We start from the raw sequence: 13,494 nt of genomic DNA on the forward strand, positions 1-13,494 counted from the left end.
GGGGGGGCGGGGGGGGGGGGGGGGGGGTGGGGCCCCCGCCCCCTGTCACACACAAGAGCTGCAGGGCGATCAGGGGGTTTGGGCGCTGCCCCCTGTCATGCTGATCCCGGTGCCGGGAGGTCTCTCGGCTCCGCTGATCCCGGTGCTGGGAGGTATATTACCCTTTTACTATATAGATTAGAAGCCTGGTGCATGGGTGGGGCTGGCTGGTTTGCCCTGAAGGGGGTCCTGGATCAGGGTGGGGGTCCCCACGGGGGGGCCTGGCCAGCCTGGATGAGGGGATGATGACTGTTTGCAGCTGGTCACACACCCTCAGGGTGGGGGTCCCCACTGGGATGCCTGGCCAGTCTGGGTGAGGGGCTGAGGGTTGTTTTCAGGCTGGGGGTGACTGAAGCTCCCAACCGCTCGTTTTTTTCTTTTTTTTTTATTCTGGGCCAGCTTTAGCTCTGAGGCTCCAGCTCTTAGACCTTTGCTCCTGAAAGCAGGTATCTGGTTTGTTTCGGTTCTATAATCGAAACAATGTATAACTCTAGCTCTGAGATCCCGGCTAGCTGAATGCAGGTTTCTGGGGTTTTGTTTAGCTTCTATATTTGTAACAATGTTTCAAACTGCAAACTCAGAGGCCGCTACCGGCAAGGCAGGTGGGGGAACGTTGGAGTCCTCTGTCACTGAAGCAAGCAAGCCTCATGTTAGCTTCAAGCTGCCTGGCTGCCGGCCGCCATCTTGGCTGGCAGTTAATTTGCATATCGCCCTGATTAGCCAATGGGAAGGGTAGCAGAGGTATGGCTAATTACCATGTTTCTCTTTTATTAGATAGGATTGTACTTATCATCATTTTACTTTTAAGGAATAGATTTTAATGTTACCCCAAAAGCCAGTGTGTGTGTGTGTGTGTGTGTGTGTGTGTGTGTGTGTGTGAGAGAGAGAGAGAGAGAGAGAGAGAGAGAGAGAGAGAGAGAGAGAGAGAGAGATAGAGAGAAACGTGGAAGCTAAAGATACCAGAGACAGAAAAAAAATAATAATTGGAGGACATGAGAAGGAGGGATCAAGGATTTAGAATGAAGTATTAGTCCTAAGCAGGAAAAGCAATGCTTAAGATTAGAGAACATAGTAAATAAAGACAATTATGGGTATAAATAAGTTTATAATGGTATGTGAAAAAAGAATGTATATTGAAGGACAACATACCTAGTAACCTAGAAAAGGAACGGTTATAGAGAATTAAGGACATTAGAATTTCAAGACAAAATAATTAATAGCATTGCTTGGCACAAAGATACAAGGAGCATGGAGAAAGAAAGGATAGATAGATTAAAAAAACTGCATCCATTGATAGCATACAGAAATGCAGTTTTAGAAGAATGATGATGATAGAAGTCTGATTGTAAAGGTTAAAAAAAGAGATAGAAATAAAGAGATAGAAATAATGAAAAATACAAGCTTAAAGTGAATACCATTTCAGTTGCCTGGGCAGGAAAATCGCCAACTGGTAGAAATAGCCATCAAAAAAATAGAATGACTACAATAAGAGATAGTAAAAAATGCAGCATCTTTCTGACAGGAGCAAGGGATAAAATGCTTAGTGTGGTGGCATTAGGTTTCCCTGAAAAGCAAGAAGCTCAACCCAGATTTTATCTTCTCAGCACAATAGGAAAGGATATTGTTTGACTTAATTCAAGAAACACATGAGAGTGGACTTTGAAGAAATAGAGAATGTGGGAAAACTATTTAGAAGAGTGTAGTTAAGATTTAAAAAAAAACACACAAATAAATAATAAAAGGACTTTGCAAAATTTGATAAAGATTTTTAGACAGTAAGGATTTTAGTGCTTTCACTGTGTACCAGTGTTCATTATTACCCAGTACAATTGTGCAGTTAAGGTTGGCTAATAATGATGATAACATCTATAGTAATAATAACAGCATCAATAGTGGCTTTTAACATTTATTGAGCATGTACTATCTATGAGGCATTGAATTGATCATTTGACATGTTCCAGCTCATTTATTTCTCATAATGATCCTATAAGGCAGGTTCTATCATTATTTGAATTAACTACTTTGACCAGGGTTATTGAGCTAGTAACTAGCAAGCCATAAAGATACCTAGGTAGTGTGCCTCCAGAATAAAAGTAATTTCTGTCACTCTCATCAAATTTACTTAAATATTTTGCATTTTAAAATGTCAAAATATAAACCTGGAGATTATGCTAAGTGAAATAAGTCAGTCAGAGAAAGACAAATACCATATGACCTCACTTATATGTGGGATCCAAGGAACAAAATAAACTGTCAAATAAAATAGAACCAGAGGCTTGGATACATAGAACAGATTGACAGCTATCAGAAGGGAGGGGCCTGGGGAAAGTGGATGAAGGAAGGTGAAAGAATTAGCCAAAGAACATATATGCATAAACCCTAGACAGAGACAACAGTGCAGTGATGGCCAGAGGGAAGGGGGAGTGGAGGTTGGGTAGAGGTGGGCAAAGGGGGAAATGGGACATCTGTAATAGTGTCAACATTAAATATAAAGTTAAAAAATAAATAAATAAATAAAATGTCAAAACAAAAACATATCCCTCTTCTCCACAAGTAGCCTCTTTTAATTTAATTCCTCTTTGGAGAGTATATGAGCACATCCCAGTTAGTGAAAAATACCTCCTGACATTTTATAATGTTCAGGGTTTCTGAAGCACATACTAGTACACACAGCTCTTTTCAAGCACTCCTAAGAGAAGATATCATCCCTTCTTCCAATTAAGGCAGTGGTTCTCAACCTTCTGGCCCTTTAAATACAGTTCCTCATGTTGTGACCCAACCATAAAATTATTTTTGTTGCTACTTCATAACTGTAATGTTGCTATTGTTATGAACCATAATGTAAATATCTGATATCTGATATGCAGGATGGTCTTAGGCGACCCTGTGAAAGGGTCATTTGACCACCAAAGGGGTTGTCACCCACAGGTTGAAAACACTGAATTAAGGAAACAGAGTTTCAGAGAAGTCAAGTTATATACCAGTGTTTCCTCAGCTAGTAAGGGAAAGGACTCCAGTTCAAATTCAAATCTTCCATCTGGCCCGCATGGCTAGGTGGTTTATCATTGACCTATGAACCAGGAGGTCATGGTTCAATTCCCAGTCAGGGCACATGCCTGGATTGCAGGCTTGATCCCCAGTGTGGGGTGTGCAGGAGGCAGCCGATCAATGATTCTCTCTCATCACTGATGTTCCTATCTCTCTCTCCCTCTCCCTTCCTCTCTGAAATCAATAAAAATATATTTTAAATAAATAAATAATCAAATCTTCCAACTCAAGTCCAAAGTCTTGGCCATTCAGTTCATTACTAGTTCTTGTTTCTTTTTTCTCCTCAATATTCTTTCCATTTGTATTGTTTCTATTATATTCAAGCTTCAAAATCCTATTATAAATTCCTACATTTCACCAAAACTGATACATTACCATGACAATGTTTCCCTAACATAATGATTACCTAAGTAACTCTTTTAGCATAAATTACACAGCATTATTTTAGCAATAGATGAATTGCACTTATGGTCCCTGCTTTGTCCCTCCCTGTATTTTTTTCCATGTAATTTTGTATTGCTTTCCACTTGGTCTTTGGTCTAAGCCAAATGATATTACCAAAAATACCCAAAAAGAAGCTTACAGAGCACTTGCTTATTTCTGCTTTGCTCATTCTCCTTTGCCATGACCATGAATAATCTGGCCTATTGCAGGATTAAACACATGCAAAGAGTTGAGTGAGTCCAGTTGGTCTAGCTAAGGCCATCTATATCAGACAATGGCCACTATAACTAAGCATGTCAACCTTTAGCTAACCAGTGGCATAAGTGAGCACAGCCAAGATCAACCAATCCAAGTCAAGATCACCTGAATTTCATATACCAATATTTTTGCATGACACTAAGCTTTTGTGTTGTTTGTCACACCACATTATTTTAGCAAGATAGCTAATACATGAATAGTATGCAATCTATCCTAAATCAAACATCAGAATAATATTTCTTCATTATTACCTTATCATATCACCAGTTCATTCATAATTCTACTAAGTATCCAGCTAAGAAACTCCTGTTCTTAGCTGTCACCACACGTATGAACAGGCCACACTCCTCCATTGCCACTATAAAAAAATTCATTCCTACCCTAAAATCTTTCAATAAATAAATCTGTTGTTATTCTCCTTACTTAATTCCTCGTCTTCTTTAAGAAAAAAAGCGGGGGAGGGGGGGGGGCGGGATACTGTGAATATTAGGAAACCCAAAGCCTAAACCTGAAAACAAAGTACAGGCTGAATTTCTATCCCCCAAATGTCCTTGAACAGAAGCCTATGCAAAACTTTACTCCTTCACATGGAATACCCGAGTTATTTCCAACCTTTTCCTAAACATAACTCTCTAAAATTGCTTTCCACATGAAACTTTCTGCACTTAATCACAATCAATATTATATCTCAAATATTTTCAGTACTTCTATAATCTTTTACCATATTAATTTTGATCCACTTATATATTTTTGCTAAGCAACTCTATTCCCTAAATTCTCTGGGAACCAAATTATATTCCTTTTTTTCTAATCCCTTTACAAATATATGTAACCATTTAATAATATACAGAATGCCCTCAATAAATGCTAAATAAAATGATAAAAATGAATTTTAAACTTTTATACATGGCTAGAGGCCCGATGCACAAAGATTCATGCAAGAATGGACCTTCCTTCCCCTGGCTGCCGGCACCGTCTTCATTCAAGCCTAGAGCCACCTTTCCACCTTCCCACTGCCCAGATGTCTGGAGCAACTGGGGCGGGGTGGAACGCCTGCATTGTTACCACAGTGTCCCAACCTGCCCCTGGCCGCTCGGTGACTGTGTATGCAAATTAACCTGCCATCTTTGTTGGGTTAATTTGCATACTCACTCCTGATTGGCTGGTGGGCATTGTGAAGGTATGGTCAATTTGCATCTTTCTCTTTTATTAGTGTAGATTTTTTGCAATAGAAATCTCACTGTCACCCTAACTGGTTTGGCTCAGTGGATAGAGCATCGGCCTGTGGACTGAAGGGTCCCAGGTTTGATTCCGGTCAAGGGCATGTACCTTGGTTGTGGGCACATCCCTAGTAGGGAGTGTGCAGGAGGCAGCTGATCAATGTTTCTCATCAATGTTTCTAACTCTCTATCCCTCTCCCTTCCTCTCTGTAAAAAAATCAATAAAATATATTTTTTTAAAAATCTCACTCTTTAATTTTTCTTTAAATATTCTTAATAAGCATATTAGTAATTAACAAATATTTATTCTGATTTCAAAAATGTTAGACTGTTTATTTTATCAATATTCCTAGTAAGTTGTTCTAATGCTCATTGGCATACATATGTAGAAATTAGTTTATCTTTAGACATTCTGGATAAAACAAATACAACCATTTTTTATATAATGCTTTACAAATTAATTAATTTTTACTTACATTATTACTTACATTCTTTTCTTTTATCATCATAAATTATCATGTGAGGTATTTGTATGAACCACTTTTTGCAGTATGGAAATCTGAAGTCCTGACTCAAATTTATGATGTATGGTAGAATCACAATACAAACCAAATCTTCCCATTTCAAATGTATTGCTCTCTTTATATTAAACCATGTACATTTAATTCTAGTTTTACCTTGAAAGTCCTTACTTCTGTTACTCTGCTGGTTGAGAGGGTTGTAGATGATTGACATGTGTGCCTGTTCTCCAGGAGCCTACAATCTAGCCACCTAATCAGATATCTTAATGATAATACGCTAAATGATAAGGGTAAGGAACACAGAGGAAATATACCTGGGCATTCAGAGAAGGCTTCTGGCAAGATATAAAGGGTAGGCTAGGGTAAGAAGTGAGTCAGCTGCAGAAAACCAGAAAATACAGAGAGATTTGAGAATTACTTAAGAGATTAAAAACAGTATGTCCCAAAGAGGTCTAAATTCAGAGATGAGAAAGAAGACTTCATCTATGAGGATTCTCAGGTGGCTGGGTGAGGAATTCAAGCAGATTAGGTTGAGGAGTGGGAGGCAGATGATGACTGAGTTTGAGGCACATAGAATCTCAGGTTCTGTGGAACATGTACATGGATCTGTGTGAGGTAAAAAGTTGAGTGAGAAGTTAAGAAACTTCAGGCCTGGAGATGCGGAATAATTTAAAACTATGAGTACTATTTAAACACATTTATACCCACTCATATAGTGAAGAAGTAATCACTGATGCATTGTTCATAAAAGAATGATAAGAGAGAAAGTAACTAAAGCAAAACACCAAGTTGTCAATATCTAAAAGTATTAGATAGGCAATTTTTATGATGATGTGTCATAAAGTTTGACTCTACTTTGAATTCTCTCCCATATTTGCTAAAATAATTTTCATGTGATGTATTTATAGTAATTTTCAATTTTACATGCTTTATTTCTGCCTTAAAACTCACATTTATGGTAATCATTTTCTCCATCAAGATAAATGTCAAATGCAGTGCCACCAAACAGTGCAAGTACATTGCTTACAAAATATTGAAAAAGATTCAAAGATAACAATTAAAGAAGAATACTCTTCTATTACTTACAGAAAACTATAGCCCTTAAGGTACAGAGTAGGTTACTAAACTGACAGGACTATCACTTAAGAACCTGTGAATTACTAGGAGTATTTGATATTTATAACTGTAAACTACAAAACAATATTGAAGAAATGTGTCAAAGTATTTGTAGAACAGATTGAAAACATGTGCATCTAAATGTACAGGTTCATAATGCCTAGTATATAATTCCCAAACCTATACACTCTATAAACTGATATTTTGTTGTGTGTTGCAACCTTGATTGGTGGTAAAACCAGGCCTGTACTAACATGAGACATTTAGAGTTTTTTTTCCATACAATAGAAATATTCATAGAATTATCTTCAGGTATGTAAATGTGTACTTATGGGGTTCTATCCAGAATCCATCTGCAGAAGTATTTCATAATATTTATTACATATATACAAAACACTAAGGAAAATTCTGAATTCTAAAACACCTGGCCCCAAAGTGTTTGGATACGAGATTAACTAAAATTCAAAACTTGAAATTTTAGGTCATGTTATAAACCAGATATTCAACACAAGTGAATTTCTAGAATTAAAATTTTTCATTCTTATACCTTTAAGAATAGATTTATCTATACAATATTATTATGATGAAAACATTTCCAGATTTTTTTCTTTTCCCCCAAAAATACCTTGTTCTAGTACTTCCTATCTTCATCATCCTTATGAAATAATCACTCATTTTTGTAAAGATAGAGAAATCAATTTCAAAACCCCAAATTATTCTTAGAATCACTTTGGTAGGGTTAGGATCTAAATCAACATCATCAGGCTTGAATAAAATATAAAAAGATAAATGTAGGAGGGATACATGCATATTCTTACACTTAGGACCAAAGAGTTAACTTCCAAGAAGAGAGGGGAAAATGGGAACACAGGTAACATTTTTGCAAGTCAGTTATAAGTTGACTACTGTCCCAGGACATACTGAAAGTATGTTGAAGCTGCTCTCAAATATAATACAGTCCTATGCTTCTGATAATGAAACACTCTACCCAGAAAGAGAAATGATTGTCCCATTCTATGCTTGTCACAGAAGATAATGAATAGTATGTTTGATTCAGGGACCACCCTTTAATAGCAGCATTGACCAACTCAGATAATCCTAGTGAGGAGTAAACATGATGTGATCACTCTAGAAATTACCTTAAGAAGAACAATTGCAAAGCCTGAAATGTCTAGCTTTAAGAATAAAATTATTGATGAAGTTTTTGAAATGAATCAACTCATTCTGTGTAATTAGACACACCAGTGTACCTACAAGTGAGAGTTACTGGAAATATTATATCTCAAAACAAGACAAACTGGCTGAAAATGAAAAGAACTAGGACACGAGTTATCCATATAGAGTTACGGGATTACCTAATGGGGGTGTGAAAAAAGTTTCTAGGTGGTCCTTTCCATTTTGATAGTCATCAGTACCTCAACACCACAGTGTAAGTTAATAATACAGCTGGATTTAGAATTTCATCAACTTTCATTATATACATTTTAATATTTATGAAAACATAATATTTACAAGATATAATTTCACAGGTAGAAGTAAACTCTTCAACATTTGCTATATTGTATGTAAAGAAGAGGACCAACTTTTTGTATATATATATATATTTTTAAATATACTTTATTGATTTTTTACAGAGAGGAAGGGAGAGGGATCTCTAGAAGCATCGATGAGAGAGAAACATCAATCAGCTGCCTCCTGCACAGTCCCTACTGGGGATGTGCCCACAACCACAGTACATGCCCTTGACCGGAATCGAACCTGGGACCCTTGAGTCTGCAGGCCAATGCTCTATCCACTGAGCCAGACCGGTTAGGGTTTTTTGTATATTTTACAAAAAAATAGAGTATATATTGGAAGTTATTATTAAAAATCTTGTTCATTTTCTTAGCTTTTTTTCTATACCTCAAATAAACACAAGTATGCTACTCTTAAATAAGAAAATTAACTTTCATTACTAATTTTGTATATAAATAATCTGGAAATCCTTAAAATTTTATATTCTTTTTTTATAAAATGATATTCTTCACAAAAATACTCTAAAAAAATAACTCATCTAACAATTTTAAGTTTGTGAGAATGGTGCTGAACTTTTGCTCTTTTTCTAATTTCCAAAATAGTTTATTAAAAGAAACTGGTTGAAATGTTTTTGAGTGGAGAGGGCAATACATCAATAACTCCCAAAATTTTTAAGCAGGTGTTAGGCATTTTTAAAGAAATATTCCTAACGCTGTCTAAATAAAAATAATTAGACAGTAGTTTCCCAAACTGTTATCGCTTCCAAAGATAGAACACACAACTGAAAATGGAAAGCACATACTTCCAAATATCATGATTGTGTTTAAAAAGCAAGGAAGATAAATCAACTGTTCCCATATTCTGATGATCAACAGGTGGTTTTTTTTTCCACCCTCACCAAAACATACAGATTAAATTAAAATAAAAAAGAAAGAAAAGACCAGATAGAAACTCACGCTTCATACTTCCCATCATCAACATACCACAATTTTCTTTGAGGCAAGGTTTTATGTGAATTAGTATCGATTCTTAATTTGTTTCTCACCAAAACATGCATACTATACATTATAAAGGGAAATGTAATTATAAGAATGGAAATAAAACAAATCTTACTTAAGTCTTATCATATTTTGAATTGCAGTTGGAAGGACAAACGCTACCAGGAAGCCTACCTGTGGCAGGGCTGAGTTGAGCTGTCTCTGGAGCGAATCTCTGTCGTAGATGACATCCTGCAGTCTTTGCTGGGCCAGTGAAAGGCTTTCTTGGGTCTCCCGTAGGGTGTCTAGAAGACGGTCCCTTTCATCAAGCATATTCACCATCAGCTGCTCAAAATGGGAGTCTGAGTCCGAGCCACTGCTCTGGGACCCCCTTTGGCTCATTGGGGTGTCCTCATTAATCGTGGGCATCACTTCACACATCATTGCTTAAAGAAAGTAAAGGGGAGGGGAGTTTAGTAAACACATGTTTTCCAAAAATGCTGCCCAGGCCTCAACCCAGCAAATGCTTTGCAGCGCCATAGCCTAATTGTCTCTTTTTCCCTTATTCCAAGCAAACTAGATATTTTGATCTCAGGGAAAAGTGATTATTTTTTCATGATTTATTCCACCTAATTCAATTTATTGTAACATGTTACTACATTTATTAATTGGTCACCTTTCTTCCTCTATAAATTTACAAATCCCTTATTGCTAATACCTTCATGTTATCTTTATTTATTATATTGTTAACAACAAGCAGGGCCTGCCCCTTAATGGGTGGGCAGTAAATTATCTTTAAATGACTTAAGTAATTCAATGAATTAATGTTCACTCTTTTATTCACGAAAATTTACAAATAAGATGGTACTCTGTTTATACCATTAAGAGTTTTTACTTTTTTTATTTTACCAACTTTTTTTTCATACCAATTTAAAGCTTTTTTACTTCAAAACTCCCATTTTATTATTTTCACATGCTCTCTCCCCAAATTCCTGCAGTAGACTACACGGTAAAGTGACTGAATTAAATATAAGCTTTATGAACTAGACTGAGGCACATACATTTGTTTAGGTTAATATACTACTAATTGCACTAAAGATTCCTTTGTTTCCTGTGAGCTGCATTGTCTGGTTTTCATCCAAACAATACAAACTAACACTTTCGAATACTCCACAAAACAGATACCATGAATTACATTAGCCAATGCAGTAACTTCACATCTCAGCTGCTAATCAGAGGCTACCAGTCATGAAATAAATTAACTGCACAGGATTTTTTAAAAAAATTATTGATTTATTTTAAAATAGACAACACAGACATTAGGATGCAACACTGATCTATTGTGTGGCATTTTAATAATCAGAAATTATCTCATTTTCTCAATTATGCTCTGTCTTATATTTTTAAAAGAATCAAACACATCTCAGCTTCAGCTGTTGTCCTGAGGCCAGGAGCTATTAATTAGAGGGCTTGGTTTTGTAGAAGGCTGATGTGGAGCAAGGCTGGTTTGGCTGTTGATCCTGAAGCATTCTTTGGTTTTATAATGCAAGGTCAATTCATTTTTCTGCCTACATATTCCTGTCCTTGGGGAAAATGTTTGTGATGATATTTTCAAATAAAATGTCAAGACTTACCAGCTCAATAGTTAAGTGTTTTTTATGTAATTCTTTCTATAAATTGAGTTATTGAGGAGAGAAATTCAATTATCTGTAAATGATTTGGTCAGCGCTCACTGAAAACTAGGAGAAACTTTCAGAAAGATAAAAGTACTTTTGCCACTGCTACCCTATTTAAAAAAATTAAGGAGGGTGATTTTTAGAATAATTCAAGATAATGCTTGGAATTATTGCTTATCATTCAAAACACTGTGCTACCTGTAGGTAAGAATTTGACTTGTTAATTTCTTATTCACCCTAAAATAAATAACAGGGTAGATACACAGGATGTATTCATGCACACATGTGTGCACACAGGCGCACACACACACACATACATTGTTACTATTGTTAAATAATGATGAAAATAAAATATTATTTGTATTTTTTTATTTTGCATTTTACTCAAACACTATCACAAAGATGAAATAAAAAGAGACTCCTAAATTTACAAATTTTCTTTACATTGATTGAAAGGAAATTGCAAAAACAAAAAAGTGTTCCAAAACATTTGAATATTTAAAATGATTAGTTTACTTGCCATGCATGACATACACACAGCTGTGTCATTCTGGGAAATCATTACCAGGAGCCAATGTAGAATTTTTTGTGTGTTTTTTGTTTGTTTGTTTGTTTGTTTGTTTGTCATGTATGGTTACAACAAAATACTGGAAGAGAAAATGGTAGCATTGTGACAATTTGTGTCAAAACACTTGCAAGGTTTAAATTTTAGGATTACTTAAACATTATTAAATCTGTATTTTAAATTATAGCTTTCTTGAAAGAAAGCCACTAGCCCATCTTCACTCAGAATTATTTATAGCAACTTTAAATTCCAAGGGAAAATATAACTTCATTGATTAACTTCATTATAATTTTCTCCTGAATATACTACCCTAATTCTAACAAAGGCTTGTCACCAGGCTCTTAGATAGCTATAGAAGCTGGTCTTTGATTAAGTCCAAAGATGCTATGATGAGAAGAAGCGCCTTGGGGACTTTGGAAAGTCTATTAAATCTTCACTCAAGAGAACTGGATTCAATTTCACTCCTGTAGCATGTGAACCAGGGAAAGTCGCTTCACCTGTCAAAACTTCTGTCACGTAGGGGTAATAATCTATGCTTGTAAAAAAGGTGTTCTAAAGCTCTGATAGTATACCTAACTGAGATTACACAGTAAGATAATAAAGGCTTTTATAAATTCAAGTATTTCTTTATGATAAAGTGACCAACATTCATCTTTTCAGAAAGAATATTTTGGTTTTTGATTCATTATATTTCCACGCCTAAAGATTTAATTTCATTGGGTACTCTGAACTCTCCACATTCAATTTAAAAAATCAAACTATGCAAAATTTACTTAGGAAATAAGATAAATACATGCTGCTTTTCTTAACCAGCAGTCAACCCAAATAAGTACATCTGAACTCTTCTCAACAAAACTGGGGGGGGTGGAGGGAGGGGGGGGATGATGTTTCTATAAAAAATAAGGCACTTTCATGAACTACTTTAGCTTCTTGCAATAGAACTCAGATTCTAATATAAGTTACAAAATATTTGTATAATCCTTAAAATATAACCTATTTCTTAAATGCACATTTTAGGTATTAAAAGCAATTAAAAATAGATATTCAGTGTAAGAGTGAAACACCCTCTCATAGAATAGATGACATCTGAAGCAACTTGGCAGTCCAGAAGTCTATGGTCATTCAACCTCTAGTACATTTCATCTTCATATACCACTTCTAACTTATCTGATAATTTTCAAAATTACCACTGCCTTGCATAGCATAATTCCTGAAAAACCAGGAAGGGATCACTAACACTTTGCTTTGATATTTGCCTTTTTATCTCCTCCTCTCCAAAGTCAATTGGATACATGAATTATGTTATCCTCTTCTAGATGTTTATGCCTTGTTCATTAAATTCCTGAAGGTCTCAAGACCTAGTAGAGATTATTTTATTTTAAAAAGAAAAAACAATAATAATAAAGTTGGTTTGTTTAATTATCCCAGTGCATAAGTTTAGCTTGAATAATTTTATACAAGGAAAACCAACTCCCTTATTCTTAGCACATAACCTTGACTGTCTCCTAAATCTCCCAGATTTCAAAATAAAAGTTTGAATGCCCACTGGAGTCAGTGCCCAAAAGCTTCAAGATCCAACGTGTTTCTTAGCAATGTATACCATTTAAGCAATACCTCTACAGATATAATAGTACTACAAAAGGTGTTTGTTTGTTTTTTCCTGTCAGTGAACCACTTCATTCAGGCAGCTCACTAGGATTTAAACCTTAATAGGGGCAAAGATGAAATTATCTTTGGTAGTCAGTTTCTTTTGCAAAGATTGAGTTTTAAGAACTAACCCAGCTCCATCTCAGTTGACACACACACACACACACAAAAGTAATTCCTTGAGAGAAATCCTAGCTATTGTCTGATTACGTTACATGAATATTCCTCCTCCTATTTAACCCTTTGAAATCCCCTGTCCTCTGGAAATAATACCATCACCTCTAAGGGAAGCATTTTGCACTTTCTTTACCCCAGTGCCTCTACAGCTGGCCAAAGAGCCAGATCATCTCACAGGGCTGGACAGTTATCTCTCGGCCACACCCCCACCCCCTGAAGAAGTTGACTTCATCGTTTCCACACTTAACATTCTTCATTCTGCCCAACAGGAGGGAACCAAGCAGGGAGGCA

At 35.9% G+C, this 13,494-nt stretch overlaps 1 protein-coding gene across 1 annotated transcript in view; it reads right to left on the bottom strand.

Annotated features, from left to right (window-relative positions):
- The window catches only part of PPFIA2 (protein tyrosine phosphatase, receptor type, f polypeptide (PTPRF), interacting protein (liprin), alpha 2), a 451,032-nt gene that overhangs the window by 437,100 nt on the left and 438 nt on the right, over positions 1–13,494 (bottom strand). The window contains exon 2 of the mRNA XM_015571108.1: positions 9,334–9,584. Within this exon, the coding sequence (XP_015426594.1) occupies positions 9,334–9,582 (249 nt within the window). The 5' untranslated portion in view covers positions 9,583–9,584. The remainder of the gene's footprint in view (positions 1–9,333; positions 9,585–13,494) is intronic.

The sequence above is a fragment of the Myotis davidii genome, unplaced genomic scaffold (genome assembly GCF_000327345.1).
Source record: "Myotis davidii unplaced genomic scaffold, ASM32734v1 scaffold26, whole genome shotgun sequence".
NCBI lineage: Eukaryota > Metazoa > Chordata > Mammalia > Chiroptera > Vespertilionidae > Myotis > Myotis davidii.